General features: G+C 44.2%; 1 protein-coding gene across 1 annotated transcript in view; it reads right to left on the reverse strand.

The window, feature by feature from the left end:
- The window catches only part of LOC145417756 (alpha1,4-N-acetylgalactosaminyltransferase 1-like), a 41,539-nt gene extending 33,703 nt beyond the window's left edge, over positions 1-7,836 (reverse strand). Inside the window, exon 1 of the mRNA XM_080286363.1 lies at positions 7,646-7,836. Within this exon, the coding sequence (XP_080142489.1) occupies positions 7,646-7,836 (191 nt within the window). The remainder of the gene's footprint in view (positions 1-7,645) is intronic.
- Positions 7,837-18,014: the final 10,178 nt, after the last annotated feature.

Consider the following 18,014-nt stretch of genomic DNA (forward strand, 5'->3'; position numbering starts at 1 on the left):
TCATGGTAGTACTTCCCAGGGTCAGTCTATACCCAAGTTTATAGCTACATTGTGATTCCACTCATGGTAGTACCTCCCATGGTCAATCTAAAACTAAGCTTGCATCTACATTTCACTCATGGTAATACCTCCCAAGGTTGATGGTAACAACCGTCTACTACCTAGTACATGTACCGTATTCCTTGTTATATGTATGGTAAATTAGCACTGATTCACAACTTTTATCAACCAAATTCTATCTACCTATCTATAGCCAAATGCCTTCAACCGTGAAAGGGTGACCACAAATAAATCACCACTCAGTTCTCTGCCATCAAGATAACTTTCTTCCATCTCACACACTCTTATACATACAGTGTACCTCCACACTCCATCCCTCTATCTCATTCTTGGCCTCTCTCTCCCACTCCACCTCATTTACAAACACTCTCCTGATCAATCTCTCACTTTACATTATCTCTACATGCCTAAACCAGCTCTGCTTACTTGATCAAACACTTTTCAGTACATCCATACGAACACCAAAACGCTCCCAAACTTCCCCATTCATCTGTCTGTCTCATCACACGCTTCCACTCTCCTCAGTCTTGACTTGTGTCCTGCCAGCAGAGTCCAAACTTCACTTCCATATGTTAGAGTGGGGATCACAACACAATTTGTCTGCTTCTATGCTCACCTCCCTGTTCCTTGTTACTGCCTGCAATATACTTGTAACCCTCTTTTCCTTCTGTACCCTTTCTTGCACTTTATCCTTTAACTTCCCATCCTTGCTTATCACACACCTACAAATATACAAAGATATTCATGACCTCCATTCCCTGACCAATCAGCCTCACAGAGCATTCATCGACTTATATCACTAAAAAAAACATTAGTTTGTGCTAGCTTATATTCACTTTCAAATATTATTTCATATGCACATTTCCAAAGTCATTCATACAGCTGGTATTGTAAGTTTGGGAAAACTGACAAATCAGCTCTACTGGCTGCAATGGTACTTAAAAGGCAATTTTTCTGTAAATTACTGTGGTAACATGTGTAACTTGGCAACTTATTACAAGAAATAACTATAATACCGGTGGCTCAACCAGTAGAGAGGTGGCATGCGGTCCTAACGGATCCAGGTTCAAATCCCAGCTGGGGCAGGGAACAGTTTAAGGATTTGAATTTCATTAAATCAGGCTTTATTGATCTACCAGAAGACCCGCCAACATGTCGTAAAAATACCCCCGCTAATACCAATACACCAGTCCTGTATGAGACAGCCCTAGCATGTATTCAATATGGACGGTGGGTGTTAGCGCCGAAGTGGTGACATGTAGAGGTGTATGGTATGTAGGAGGACTGCCGGGCCTTGATAGCAGGCTGTGAAGCCTATGCCCAGAGTCGGACAAAAAAAAAAAAAAAAAAAAAAAAAAAAAAAAAAAAAATTAGGAGCCCCCACAAACTGGGAAAAGACGCCACCTCTCGCCAGATTATTTAATGTCAAGTGCAAAAGTGGGGTCAACTTGAATTACCCTGTGTTATACAATTTTTGTGTTGCTCAGCTGAAAATAGGATATTTATTGATTTATCTGCATATAATACTGGAGAAAAAAATGGCTTCATTTTCAAAATATAACAGAAACTTAAGGTTGCGTCCATCTCAGTTTAGGGACAGCCTATTATGTTGCCTGAGTAATGAACACTGTCGTGTTTTTAGGTGGTGAATGTACATCTGTAAGGAAAAATGGTAAATGAATATAATGACATTGTATCTTACATAACAAATGAAGGAAATATGGTACTTAAACAATCGAAGATCGTATGAACTCACTGAGCTCAAATGAAGGCACGCAGTTTGTGTTCCCGCCGCCAGGGGCCCAGGGTGGCGATGATGATGAGTTTACACCACACCTGACGCCTGCGCCTTTTGAAATCAGTCGATAAATCCAGAAAATACTGTGCCATGGTCGACTGCGCAGCGAAAGTATATGTGGAAAAATAGACTGTAGCAGAACTAAGACATTTTCTCAATGCAAGAGGAATGCCGTGCCTTTTAAAACTCGGGTCGCTGATCTCGGGCACGTAAGATTTCGGCTGTACAATTTGTACTATTATTAAGTGTATAACTGATAGAATCATGTCAGGATTTGCCAAATGAAAGATTACGGTCTTTGGAAACTGTATAATAAATTTTTCGAACAACTGAGATTCACAAAACTTGGTAAAAATGTGCTGAATGCAAAAACACACAATAAGCTTGCATGGTTTCTAATAAATGCTGTGGAGAACTTTTCAGCATATATCCCATTTAGAGCATCAGTAAAATATCTAAGATGATTATAATACTGATATAATGCTTTATGCATGAGTAATAATCCCGACAGGAATTTTTTTTATGGAAGGTACGTCAGCTCTGAACGGGAAGTGACCCCCACACTATTTAGTGATCCGGCGAACACTGGCAACTTTCAGGAGTTTGTGGGGGCTCCTATTGGCTAGGCTCTCTAGGTGGGCAGAGCCTTTGGCCCAGACTTATTGTCGCTTAGTTAGCCATGTTGAGTTATTAGCAGTATTCTCAAAAATGTGGTTTTCACATACAAACAGGCACACAACACATATTACCATTGTATACTGAGTCAGAGGAGTAGAATGAAGCACCAGTCGAGCAGGGCAGTACTCCCAAGGTGGATGGAAAGCTGATGACAGGGAGAGCTGGAGCTCCCATTTCATCAGCCCTCAAGACTAGTTCCTGACCATCCCCCTTTGCTGAACTTTTTCAGTGTCTCAGTAACACAGAGAGTAGGCCAGCATGCTCTCCAATACAAGTTTCTCTAACTATCAACACCAAACTACATGCACAGTACACACTACACTTTCTTTTCAAAAAAAAAAAAAAAAAAAATCATGGCAGAGCAACATTTGGCCTCGGAGTCCCCAGGGAGGGGGACCATAAATGCCCCCACCGTCCGTCCCTCTCCTGGTGACGACTCGAGCTGCCTGGAACCACTGTCTGACTCTCTACTTCTTCATTTCTGCAACATTTGTGGTCTTTCCTCTAACTTTCGCTCTGTTGAGCACCACCTCTCTTTCTCTAAACCTCACCTTCGTTTTCAAACTGAGACTCAGGTGTCTGAGGCAACTGACAGCAGACCCTTTTCTGTATCCTCCTACTTTCTCTGTACTCATTTCAAAGCCAAAGGTGGCTGTTGTGTATATACTGTATACGCAACGACTTATCTTGCTCTTGTGTTCCTGAACTCGATTCTTCTGAATTCTCTACACCTTGCCTTCGGCTTTCCTGTCATTCTCTGACTAAATATATCTGCGCTGTTTACTTATCTCCTAACTCTACTGACAATCAAAAATTCTTTGACTACAGTATCTTACTTCTACGATGGAACACATTCTACCCATTTCTCCTTTCTCTGATATCTCCATTCTCGGAGATTTCAATGTTCACCACCACTTTTGGCTCTCCTCTCCTTTTACTAATCCACCTGGCGAACAAGCCTACACCTTTTCTATCTTTAATGACCTAGAGCAGCTTGTACAGCACCCTATCCGTATCCCTGACCACCTTAGAGGAAGCTCCAACATACATGACCTCTTCCTTACAACTATGGTAATCCTTCTGCTTACGCTGTTAATTTTTTCTCTTCATTGGGCTCCTCCGATCACAACCTTACAACCTTAACCTGTCCTATCGCTCTGGTACAGCCTGCGGACCCTCAAAAGAAACGACGTCTGTGGCACTTTGGAGCTGCAGACTAGGAGGCCCTCATGCAGTACTTCTTTGATTTTCCCTGGAATGATTATTGCTTGCATGGCTGGGTGTCATCTGAGTGTGCCTTGCACAATACAGAGGTTATTCTCTCGGGCATGGAAGCAAACATTCCTTTCTCATATCCTTTGACTAATGCAAGAAGGCCTTGGTTTAATCACGCTTGTTCTAATGCTGTCCACAACAAGGAGAGGGCCTATATAAGGTACCGGAGCCAACCCACCCCTGAATCACATCTTTTATACGTTCATGCCCAGAAACGTGCTAAGTCTGTTCTTAGATGCTGCTAAAAATAATTTCATCCATACTAAATGCTCTCAACTCTCCAACTTGAATTCTTCCCGCTCCTTCTGGCACCTTGCCAAAAACCTTTCTAACAACTTTACCTCATCATCCTTCCCTCCTCTTTTCTACTCTGATGGCTCTGTAGCTATTTCTTCTACTGATAAAGCAGATCTTTTCGCTCAGACTTTCTCCTCCAGTTCCACCTTAGACGATTCCGGTGCTGTTCCTCCATCACTTCCCCCCTCTGACTTCCTCATGGCTAACATTAAAATTTCTTCAGCTGATGTATTTTCTGCCATCACAGGCCTCAATACTAATAAGGTATATGTGCCTGATGGAGTCCCTCCTGCTGTTCTCAAGAACTGTGCTTCTGTGCTTACACCTTGCCTAGGCAAACTCTTTCGCCTTTGTCTATCAACTTGTACCTTTCCTTCTTGCTGGAAGTTTGCTCTCATTCAGCCAGTCCCAAAGAAGGGTGACCATTCCCAACCCTCTAACTATCGTCCAATTGCTTTAACATCCTGTATCTCAAAAGTTTTCGAGTCAATTCTTAACAGAAAAATTTTAAAGCATCTTTCCTATCACAACCTTCTTTCTGATCGTCAGTGTGGGTTCCGTCAGGGACGCTCCATTGGCAATCTTCTCACCTACCTTTCAGACTCCCTCATCATCCTTTTGGGACTTTGGCAAAAGCTTTGCCATTGCACTTGACATCTCAAAGGCTTTCGATCGAGTCTGGCATAAATCTTTAATTTCCAAACTGCCCTCTTACGGTTTCTATCCTTCTATCTGTGCCTTCATCTCTAGCTTCCTTTCTGGTCGCTCTATAGCCGCTGTTGTAGACGGCCATCGTTCTTCTCCTAGATCTACTAACAGTGGTGTTCCTCAGGGCTCTGTCCTATCACCAACTCTCATCCTTTTATTCATCAATGATCTTCTAAGCTGTACATCTAACCCTATCCACTCATACGCTGATGACTCCATCCTTCACCTTTCCATTTGGTTCCTGCAACGTCCATCTCAGCAGTTACTTCAGCAAACAAGGGATGAGGATATGGCACACCTAATGTCTGACATGGCTCGTATCTCTGACTGGGGTAAAAATAATCTGGTTGTTTTAATGCATCAAAGACTCAGTTTTTACACCTATCAACCCAACAAAATCTTCCACAGGTATACCCACTAATGTTTAATAATATTCAGCTTAATCCTGCATCATCCTTGAACTTGCTTGGGGTTTCATTTACTCGGGACTTATCTTGGAAAGATCATATTACATCTCTTTTAAAATCTGCTTCCAAGAGATTAGGTGAGCTAAGCCGACTCCATTCCTTCTTTACCCTTGCACAATCAGGGGTCTTGCTAACTGCCGATGGTTGCGAGCCATTTGGCTCCTAAGGTTTCAGATTAACGAACCAAATAAATTTTTAGTAGCCAAACTGACTACGAGGCAAAATATTTTACGAGCAATAAATATATTTATTTACACTGTGATAATTAGAATCATATAATGAGGTTTTAAACATTCACAATGGTGACAAGGAAAGACTTAATAATCGATCACAATGTGTTTTGTTCATTTAAGTGAGATTTATTTTGTAGTTTACTCCTCGCCAAAGTGGATGTATTTTCTCCTCGCCAAAAGGCGACTTGCATGTAAAATTCGTTCGCCGAAGGGAAAAAATACAGTACTCGCATTTGCAAGCTGTGGCTCACCAAACATGAACCCTGACAATTGTTGGCTCTTTACAGGGGTTTTATCCGTCCGTGTGGAGTACAACTCTCATGTGTGGGGAGGTTCCCAACATACAGCTCTTCTCAATAGGGTGGAAAGGCTTTTCATCTCATTAACGCTCCTCCTCTTACTGACTCCCTGCAACCTCTGTCTCTTCACCACGCTGCTGCATCTTTATCTCCTTTCTATCGCTACTTCAATGGTCACTGCTCCTCTGTACTGTCTGCATGCATTCCTCCACCTCTACGATGGGTGCATAGTACCTATCAGCAAATTCTCATCGCTTTTCTGTCTAACTTTCTAATGCAAGAGTTAACCGTTACTCCCAGTCCTTCATTTATGCAACAGGTCAGCTCTGGAACTGTCTCCCTCTGTCTGTATTTCCTGCTTCCTATGATCTCCAGTCTTTCAAATGCAGTGTGTCCAGGCATCTCGAAATGATCGGATCTTGAATTTGGCTCTCTCTTGTATTTTGTTTTTCTCTTGGAAGGAACAATAATTACGGGCTCGCGGCCTTTTGTTCCTTCTTCCTCGCATTAAAAAAAAAAATACATGTTTTTTTGGTGAATCTGGAGGCGTGTGCACTACTTAGTGGAAAACGACTGTGTGGGAGCAGCTGGAGGCTCCCCTCCCTCTCTCTCTCTCACGCGCGCTTTGATGCCACGACAATTCTCGAAACATCTAATGTGTTTTCGCTACGCATTCTCTTAGAATTTTGCTCACAGTGCTCGGCACTGATTCTTCATACACTCCATTATGTTCGCATTTATCCTTGAAAAACCTATCTATTGAGTTTACTTTATACTGGCAAAGTCAGACTTCCATCGTTTCAACCTTTAGTCAATAAATGAAAAAATAAATAAATAAATAAAAATAGCCATGAAGCCTGGAAGTTGGACGTGCTTAGCCAGCAGCTGGTTGGTAGTTTTATGGCGCAGCAGGCACCGTTAGCCGGTGAAATATCGACCTTACTGGTGTTGCTGTCAGCTGCCACAGTGACATCACATCTGTCAACACCAGGCGGTGGTCGTGTGTTGAAGGAGTGACAAACTTTAACCCACTAAAAAAAAGTCCTCAAAGTGAATGGTGTTTAACGAATTTTTGCATGCGATGTTTTTTGGTGCATCTGAAGACGCGTGCAAAATTTGGTGGAAAATGACTGTGTGGGAGCGGCTGGAGACCCACCCCCCTTTTCTCTTGCGAGCATGCTCTCTGATGCTATGACAAAAATATGTAACAGAATACTGTCCCTCTTGTAATGTACTGGTTTGTGATGATAAAAATATTTTAAACTCATTATAATATGGGTCAGTGGGATACTAATCTATCTACAGTATCTATGGTCTGATGCTTTAATCCTGTAAGGGGTGGACACAAACAAATTGCCTCCAGGTCGCTTTGTCCATTGCCATTTTGCTGCCTTCCCCTAGCTCACACCCCCCTCTCTCATATACCTCTCCACTCCATCCCTCTATCTCATCCTTGATCTCCCCCTCCCTCTCCCTCTCTCCACCTCACTCACATACACTCTCCTTGATAGTCTCTTGCTTTCCATCCTCTCCACATGGCCAAACCACCTCAATGTATTTCCCCTAATGCTTTCTATCACATCCACATTCACATCACAATGCTCCTTCACTTCTTCATTTGCCAGTCTGCCTCTCCATGTAACTCCAAATGGTCCTCTCAAATAACTCATTTCCATTGCTTTCACTTTGACATGTGTTCTCCTAACATGGTCCAAGCTTCACTTCCATACGTCAGAGTTGGTAGTACAATACTACAGTATTGTGCAGTGACTTTTATACTTCCATGCTCACTTCCCTATTTCTTATCATTGTTTTCAAAGAACCAGCAACCTTTCTTCCTTGTTGCTGCTGGCCCTCATTGGAGGCAACATGGAGGAAGAACAGGAGTTCCAGGAAGCAGCTGTGGCCTCATTGGCAGCTGACGAGGAAGTCCCAGAGGCCTGAGGCTGGGAGCCTGCCATGTGGGTGTGGCCCTGGCCAGAATGGAGAGGGGGCTGAGAACGAGAGGACTTCTTGCACATGGGTTTGGAGGAAGAGGTCGGGTGAAGGAGCACTTCTGCTGAAGAGGATGGGTGGATGGTTACATCAATCTCCTGAGAGAGTCAGCATCACATTTGTCCTCCAAACAACATTTCATGTAACATCTGAAAAATGGATGACCTCCAGCACACAATGGCTCAGGCTAGCAGGCCCTGAAGAATTAAGGCCAGAGGGGCGAGCAACGTGAGAGCCAGGGATCAGGGCCTGGAGCAGGATCCTGACATCCTGGTGGGAAGAGGCAGCACCCCTGGCAGCCACATGACTGGCCATGGCCTCCCAGTAGACAGAACAGGACCGAGAAGTAACCACGTGGTCCCTGCCGCAGTGGAAGCAGTAGGGGTCCTGCTCACAGTCAGCATCATTGGCATCACATCGGGAAATGTAAGTGGCTGCATCTCGAGCACCAGGCCTTGTTCCTACAGCAGATTACCCCATGGCTGTAGAGTTGGCAGTGATAACAATGAAGGAGTGGGAAAGTGTAGACATTGACCGGCGAACTGGAGTGGCCCAGGACGATCCTCTCTGGCAGAGCACCACGAAACTCCAGTCATCCTACCTGGGAAGGGACCTCCGGACTGCCATGGTGTCGGCGAGAGGAGAGGTAAGAGGCCTCTACAAGATCCCCTATTTCAAAACCCAGATAACGAGCTTCCAGCACAATATCATCCACCCCGTACTCTAGGGAGACAGGCCCTATCTTTCCATTAAAAAAAAAAAAAAAACATTTTTCAATGAGGAAACGCTCCAACATCGACTCTCAATACCAGCAATGGATAACATGGATTCAGGGGGAGGGTCAAGTTTGGACAAACTAGCCAGCCCTTGGCTCACAGAAATGGAGGGTAGCTCCACTTCCCAGGACCTTGACATGGTCCTCAACACTGTGCTTTGCTCAAGGGCTAGAGCTGATGGCAGAGTAGAGCACCCCAGGGTTGTTAAAGATAGGGCATCTGTCCTTGGTTTGTGCCAGGAAGGTTACTGGGCCAGCCAAAGAGGGGGGAAGAGAAGTCCAAGGGCACTTATCTAGGTGAATATCACCAAAGCGATCCATCTGTCCGCCAGATGGACTCCTGGACTTCTTGCTGGTGACGGGACAGGGGTTCGGTGGGTCTGCAAGGTCCATGGCTGTATCTCTGGCACCGGGGTCGACGACAATGACAGCCAGCTCCTCCATCCCCAAAAGGACGGAAAAACGGCTGCCGCATTCCAGCTGCTTTCCTCACAAAACCACCAGAAGAGCACAGTGCACACACAATTAGTAAAGGGACAGGGAAGGAAGGGAAAAGGATAGGAAGAGGCAAGGGATGGAATGTGGAGTAGTAAGGTCGTCCAACAAGTACATCTGACCAGTGCGGGCTCTTTACGAGGAGTCCTTTACCCCAATGGTCACTTTTGTGAACTTCATAAATCCATCGGAAAATTCTGAGTTCGATTTGTTTTGATTAGACCACTGCCTCTCTGCATTTATCTCAAAGCCCTTGTGCCTCATACCATCTCTCCACTTCTTATCATTCCTCCACTTCCCTTTCATTCTCTGAAATCAACACCAAATCATCAGCATACAACATCTCCCACTGAAGTCCATTTCTGAAGTCACATGAGAGGGCTTCAAGTGCCATGATAAACAAGAAGAAGATCAAGACTGACCCCTGATGCACACCGAAATTCATGGAAAATTCATCACTCAAATCTCAATTCACCCTTACCAGGGTGCCAGCACCAACATACGTTGCCATAAGGACCCTAACCAGCCACTCCCTGATCTCAAGCCTTCTCATTGCCCACTTCGCCACATCCCAAGGGACTGTCAAAGGCCTTCTCCAAATCAACAAAAACAAAGCACAGTTCCCCTTTCTTTCCTATATATTTTTCCTGAAGCTATCAAACAAGGAATATGGCACCGGTGGTCCCTCTGCCTGGCATAAACTCAAACTACATCTCATCAATATTTACTCTTTCTCTAATCATACCTTCTAGAACCCTCTCCATTATCTTCATTATCTGGTCCAAAAGATTTATGCCTCTATAATTTCCTCTTTTCAGGGCATCACTCTTCTCCTTGTACACATTTACAATTACACTCTTCAGCCAATCACCTAGGACAACACACACTCATATATTATCGTATTTATCAAGTCAGTGATTAACCCCATTCCTATATCCCCTGAGGCTTTCAACATTTCAGCAGTCAACCCTCACACATGTGCTGCCTTCCCCACCTGCTTCCTGCCTATTGCCCTGCTCACAGTAGCAGCATCAATTAATGGTCAAGGGTCAGACACTGGATCTGCTGGCTCCAAACCTTGCCTGTACCAGTCAAACTCCTCATTCAACAACCAGTTGTAATCCTTTCTCCAGGCATCTTTCATATCCCCACTGTTCACTACCCTCCCTTCATCATTCTTCACACACTGCTCACCTATGACATCCTGATTCTCCCTCTTCATCTGATTTGCCACCTTAAGTATCATGTAGTTCTTTTCCACACTATTTAGGTTATCAAGTAAAAGTCTCTGAGTCTCAGACTTTGCTCTGTAAACCTTTTCTAGCTTGGCAATCAAGTATTCCTTTTTGTTACCACCCTTTTTCCATTCCCAGAAAAGCTTTCTTTTCTCCTTAACTGCAGCTTCTACACCCTCATACCACCACCGAAGTTACTTTATGTCTTGGGGGGCCCCTTGTCCATCCACACACTGAATCAGTAACTCTCAAGAGGTTGTAGGATTTAGGATTAATCCCCGAGCTAGACCTCATCAGATCATATAGCCCTGCTAGGGTTACAGGAGAGCGCTACCCCTCCCAGCATGGCAGCCACCGGGCGGGGCGCGAACTCGCAACCTCACGATTACGAGCCCGACACCCTACCACCGAGTTACCGGCTCCCCTCAAGAGGTTGTTCTTGAGAGCTTTGTACTGTTCATTAACACTTCTGTCAATGTCTCTCTGTTCAGCCACTACTCTACTCATCTTGCTACAGAAGATATCCTTACTGCTTGGTTTTTCAACTTCCATATTTTCCTCCTAGGGCATAGGTTCTCTTTTTCATCACCAGCTCCTTAGGCACCATGTCACATATCAATAACTTGTATTGCTGCACATACTCCTTGCTCCCTAAAACTTTAACATACTTCAATAACTTACTATCAGCCCTACTGACCAGGAAATAGTACATCTGGTTGCTAATTTCCCCACACTCATATGTAGTCAACCTACTCTCTTGCTTTCCTAGAATGTGTTACACACAATCTTGTTTATTGCCTCCTCAAACTCAAGTACCTTTCCTCTTTTGTATTACTTTTACAATATGCACATCCCCCACGTACTCTTTCATACCCTTGAGGTGCTTCACCTACATGACCATTTAAGTCCCCTCCCAAAACTACACTCTCCTCATCCCCCATACTACTTACTATACATATTAAGTCATCCCAGAATCTACCTTTCTCTACCTCATCCAACCATGGAGACATGACACATCTCTGTTTCAATCCAACATTCAGACAGAAAAAGTCACTCATTTCAATGTCTGCATGCACTGCAGCCTTGGCACCCTCACAGATACCCTTCATGGCATTCAACAACTTCCCATTTACTCTATACAGGTATATTCTTAACATTTTCCACTTTCGTTGTCTATCTAGTCTGTCATATGCTTTCTCCAAATCCATGAAAGCTACATACTTCTTTCCCTTCTCTAGAGACTTTTTCCCTAAAGACCTGAGAATCAATATCTGATCTACACAACCTTTTCCCTTCCTAAAACCTCCTTGATCTTCTCCTACTAATTCCTCTCGTTTCCAAAACTCTGTCAATACTGATAAGTATCCTACCAAATACTTTTATTACTGTACACAAAGAAGACAAATGTCCCTATGATTACCACACACTTCTTTTTCCCTTTTTCCTTTGTACTGGGGAATAACTATAACTGACTTCCAATCCTTCGGGACTCTACCTTCCTCCTGCACATCTTCCTTATCCATTCTACATCTATCTCTCCCCCATGCTTCAGCATTTCACCACACACCCTGCCAATTCCTGAGGCTTTCCCCATTATGACTTTCTTCATTGCGTCCACGGTTTCGATCCTACCAATATCTTCCTCCCTTCTCACCTATCTCCTTCTCCCAACCATTCCCCAGCAACTTATACTCGCATTACTTTCATTCCCTATGATTAACAACTCCATAAAATGTTCCCTCCATCTGCTCACTTCTTCTCCCTTCTCCACTACTAATCTACAGTTTTTATCTTTCACTCCCCTACTAACTTACCACCCTGTCTAACTCTCTTTACGTCCTTCCAGAACATTTGCTTACATTTTCTCCAATTTACGCTCAAATAAACTAATGATAATTACAGTACTGCAAAAAGAAAAGTTCTTTGATGCTAGTGGTGGTTAGTTACAAAACTATTTTTGCTTCATTAGTCTGGCCACTTTCCCCAGTCCTATCCTTGATATTCTTTGGTACTAACCTTCTGGTACAGTGAACCCTTACTACTGTATATCAAAGTAATTGGGGAAGAGGCTGATAATACATTCAATAGTTCAAAATACAGTTGCCAACATTAAGTAGGATTGGCTATACTGAACCCTGGTTTGATATACAATACACTAAATCTTGTTCAGTGGATACGTAAGGAATGTGCATGTTGACAGTTTACTTCACTTTTGTGTGGGTTCATACTGCGTACCTTGATACTACGCAGGTAAAAATTAAATACATTCAATAAGTTATAAGCTACCGAAAAAACAACTTTACCTACCTTTCGTTCGATCTAGTGACCATGTCTGTCTATTTACAGTCATCCCTTAACATCCGCGGTTTTAACATACACGGTTTTGAATATCCGCGGATGGCTACAGAAAAAAAATATATATATATATACCTCGTTGAACTCTGCTGACACTATAACATTATCCCAGGCACAGTTCATGGCTGTTTTAGTACAGTAATGGCATGATCCAGTGAATGAAATATACTGTAACATTATTCCTTTTGGAGGGAGCTGGGATGAGCACAGTAGTCAGAAGAGGCCATGCAGGAGTGCACTATTCATTATTTTTAACTTTTAGTGTTCTTGTATTAAATAAAGTAGTTGTTTAGTGTTCTTGTATTAAATAAAGTGGTTCTAAACATGCACATAGGGTTTTCCTTTAGTTATATAAGGAAATGGGGGTCCAGAGGTGTTTTTAAAGGGGGAGCAGCAGATATCCACAGATTTTTAACATTCGCGGGTGTCTCTGTTACCTAACCCCCGCAGATGTTAAGGGATGACTGTATAGCCAGGTGCCTTAGTCTTGTAAGGGATTTAATCCCCGAGCTCGGCAACTATGGCCATATAGCCCCGCTAGGTTACAGGAGTGCGCTAACACTCCCGGCACGGCAGTTCCGGGCAAGGCTCGAACTCACAATCCCTGTAAGGGATGGCCACAAATACATCACCTCCATGTCAGCCTGTCCCCTGCCCTTTCACTCTCCTGCCCCCAACTTACACTCCCGTCTCTTATATACCTCTCCACTTCATCCCTCCATCTTGTCCTTGGTCTCCCTCTCCCCCCCACCTCACTCACATATACTCTCTTAGTCAGTCTCTCACTCTCCATCCTCTCCACATGGCCAAAACACCTCAATATAATTCTCCCAATGCTTTCAATCACATTCACATCCACACCACAATGCTCCTTCACTTCCTCATTTCTCTGTCTCCCCATGTAACTCCACATGCTCCCCTCCAATAACTTATTTCTACTGCTCTTATTCTGGACTTGTGTCCTTCCAACATGGCCATGTCTCCTCACTATATCAACCCTAGGTCTGATACATAATGAAGTTTGATAGGGTCAAGGTGGTCAATACAGCTGGCGTTTGGTTTAACAAGGATCCACTGTACATGCACAAACACAACCTAAACAATACTTGAGCATCTGCCCATTTGCACTTGCAAGAAGTGCTCCTTATAAAATGCTTTTCTGAGGATAGGAGGAGAGAAGACTGTGCAGATTTCATCCTGTGCCCTTGTCTTATCTATTCCACAGTCCTCACTGGCTGATGCATACAGAGGCACAGCACCTCATATTTTATAAACTCACTTCATAACTGCTCTGGCCAACTGCTGACCCCTAAGAACCACAATTTGGGAACTGAAATAATGCACACTGTACAAAATACGAGTGTGGCTCAAGGCAGGCTCTCACCGTAATCAACAGACATATCTGCTTCTAAAGTACCATAAAATGATGATGAAATACCAGTATGTACCCGAACATTAATATCCTAATTCTGAAAAGCAACCTATTTCTTGTTTTATTCAGGGGGTATTGGGATAATGTGATGAAATACCAGTATGTGCTGAGGATGTGAGGCAGGGTGCAGCAAACAAGCAAAGATATATCAAAAGAGAGGGACTTATATAGTAAACAACATGTTCAGTGAAATAAGCCAGAACCTCATTCACACACCAAGCAAATCAAAGGAATATGGTGCTAGCTCTATCTCACTGGCCTTACCATTACATATTTTTAAAAAATCATTGTTAATTGATGCACACTGCACAGCTAATCCGCAGACTGTATAAAAATTCTTAAAAAGTGCCAACCTTTGTACTGAGTTCCTCTCTGTGATTCCAAATCTCCTGTCAGCTCCATAGCCTCATGTACCTGGATACAGGTTCAATACTTTCTTGAAAAATATTCATTTCCATCTACTTCTTTTTGGCATATCACAACTCCTCCCACCTTCAAACTCATTTAAATACAGCCTGGTCTCATATGACAGTTCGCTATGTGATAAACTGCTAGAATTTTAACTGAAAAGTTACACCCATTTTTTCATAACGTTAAAAAATTGGCTGTAATTTTGTTAGAATGAAATTTTGACGGCTGCCTCTTTGAGTCTCACACCCATTAGCTCACGTCTCATACCAATGACTGTCTCTCTCACTTTCACCAAATTACCTAACCTTCTTGCCTGCATAAAAGCCTCTCAATGCTATGGCTAACACCAAGTGACAGAGAAAGCATGTTACAAATAGTGCTGCATGCAACAGTAAGTGGACAAATTTTTTTTGTGTGAAATAAGTGAAACTCTGAACTTGGAAATCACGTCTGATGCTACCCCCAGTGGAAAGCGTGATGATACTGATGCTGCTGAGGGCAAGGCGTAACCTTTCCCTTGACGTGAAATTAGACATTATTAGGTGCCATAAGGAGGGGTAGGGACCAAGTAAAATTGCTGATGCCCTAAAGCTGCCCCAGTCCATAGTCTTGATGTTCAAAAAGAAATCTGAGGCTATACAGTAATTGCAACGTTGCAGACAAGCATTCTCACGCTGTAAAATATGGAACTAGAGCAAGGGAACCTATCATGAAGGAAATGGAGCAGCTAATGACTGTGGGTTAAAGACCAGAACCGAGCAAAGCTGCCTCTTCACCACTCCTTCATTTGCACCAAGGCTCTCAATCTGTGAAAGGACCATATGGAAAAAAAAAAAGGCATGGATGCCAAGGACGAGTTCAAAGACGGCACAGGTTGGTTTGAGCATTTCAAGGCCTGTGCAGGCCTTAGACATGTGACCATGCATGGCAGGGCTGCAAGAGCAGATGACATGGTGACTGAGGCCTTCCCTGCACAGTTCAAGGCCATTACAGAGGGGGGGATACTTTACAAAGTAGGTGTTGAATTTTGAACTGGGCTGTTTTGGAGGTGGATCTCAAGGAAGACGTATACTAGGTGGGAAGAACAAGGACAATGTGTACCTGGGTTCAAGGCCACAGAGAACCATCTCACCCTCCTCCTTGGTGACAATGCTGAGGGAGACCTGAAGCTCAAGTCACTTCTTGTATAGGCTATTACTGGGAGAACCCCTGAGCACTGGCAGGGATTGAAAAGGAAAACCTTGGGATTAATGGAGAAGTAATCCCAGGGCCTGGCTAACCGTACTCTGCAGAGGTCGTACATGGCAGGATACCTGTCCCCCACCTGTGCAACTATGTCAAGAGAAATAACCTTGCTAATCGTTTCCAACTGTTAGTGGAGAACACCCTTAGCCACCATGAGTTCACGGAGGACTGGGTTGATAACATCAAAGTGGTGCCTCTACCCCCAAACGTGACATCACTGCTGAAACCTATGGACCTGGGCATCATCACGACCTTCAAGGTTTATTAGCTTCACCGCATCATGGAGGGCAGATAGTGAGAGGGGGCAAGTGACGTGGTGCAGTGCTTTTGGAAGATTTTTAACATCAACCATGCCATTGACAATACCGTACCATATCAAAGCAGCACAGATGGTGCAACTGGGCACACTGAATGACATGTGGCGCAAGGCGTGGTCGGAGTGTGTGTACTCCTTCAGGGGGTTCCTGATGGTTGAAAATATCTGCCAAGACATCATCGACCTCTCACACGAGGCTGGCTTTGAGGAATGGATGAGGAGGATGTGCAAGATGTCCTGGACAGCCACACCGAGCAGCTGTTCACTAAAGAACTTCCTGAGCTCAGGGAACGAGAGGTGGAAGCACAGGAATTTGATGAGGATGGGTACATTCGTGATCTGGACATAAACACTTTGAAGGAGTTCCCCACAGTAATGGAAAAGAGCATTGTATTCATCAATGACAAGGACCCGAACTGGCGTGGAGTGACACATCAGTGCATGGCACTAAACAACACTGAGGGTGTGCAGGGAGCTGCTGTCAGCTAAGAAACAGGCAGCACACCAGACCACCATCACCTCCTCCCCTGCGACGAGCACCGAGGAAGAACCAATGCCATCAACGAGTGGTGTGCAAATGCAATGACCTGCATCACTTGCCTGTCATGTCTGTCTTGTCTACATTGCTACCTGACACACCCATATGCCATGACACCACACCACCATGCTCTCCCTCATCCTCACCACGCCACTCTCTCTCAGCCTCACTGCATCACCCTCCCTTGGCATCACCACATCACTCTCCCCATCTCTCCTCACCTCCTCCTGAGGACCTGGTGTGATCATCCAGCCTTTCTAGCTATTCCCAAGCCTTGTTGGGGGAGGGGGGGAGGAGACCCTTGATAACAACTTGAACAGTCCTAGGACAAACTTCAGATGGCTGGCAGAGGCTTTTGGAGGTATCTTAGGTTTCGCTGTTGAGGTCACCCTCCCGAACCCATGTTATATTGACCTCACTATGTGATAAATCGTTAAGTAATAGGGCTTCACTTGATGCAACCCTATTGCATAATGAAACCAGATTGTACCGTACCAGTAATAGCATCTCTTGAAAAATGACCACCAACTTCATACCATATCTGTCATTACTGGCGAAACAGCAGGAGAGCTCCCATGGGGGAGGCTGTAGCTCAGTCGGTAGAAAGGTGGCCTGCAGTCCTACTGGACCCAGGCTCAAATCCCCACTGGGGGCAGGGAACAGTTCAAGGATTTGAATTTAATAAAAACAGACTTTACTGATGTATCAGTAGACCTATCAACATGTCATAAAAATTGCCCCACTAATACCAATACACCAGTCCTGTATGAGACAGCCCCTAGCATGTATTCAATATGGACGGTGAGTGTTAGTGCCAAAGTGGTGACATGTAGAGGTGTATGGTATAAAGAAGGACGGGCCTTGGGAGCAGGCTGTGAAGCCTATGCCCAGAGTTGGACACACACACACACACACACACACACACACACACACACACACACACACACACACACCGCTCGCTGGTGCAGTGGTAACGTTCTCGCTTGCCATCTGGTAGACGGGAGTTCGCGCCTCGCTCAGGTTGCGAAAAGTTTCACTGACGAAGTGGATGGTTACTGTCCTCCTGGAGCAAGGGGACGGGTGTGTGCAAGTGTGAAGGTCACAGCCTTGCCCTTAGATCGGACTATATGAGCTCTCAGCTCCCTTCCGGGAGGGTAAATGCTGACGATCACGACCATCAAGTGATCCTGACCCACCCAGTTACACACACACAAAATTCACTTAATTTACAACAGTAACCATTTTATTATCACTGATATTTAAAAAGTTGCAGATATTTACAGCTGCAGAAATGCATAACTCTGAAGATAACCATACATCAGTTTTACAAGTAAACAATGAGGCATTTGGCTGCCAGCCATGTTAGCCTGAGCTACAAGTTGATTTGGCTTGAAGGTCAATG

Source organism: Coenobita brevimanus, chromosome 111, assembly GCF_032717465.1.
Source record: "Coenobita brevimanus isolate Jiangsu-jjx chromosome 111, ASM3271746v2, whole genome shotgun sequence".
Taxonomy (NCBI): domain Eukaryota; kingdom Metazoa; phylum Arthropoda; class Malacostraca; order Decapoda; family Coenobitidae; genus Coenobita; species Coenobita brevimanus.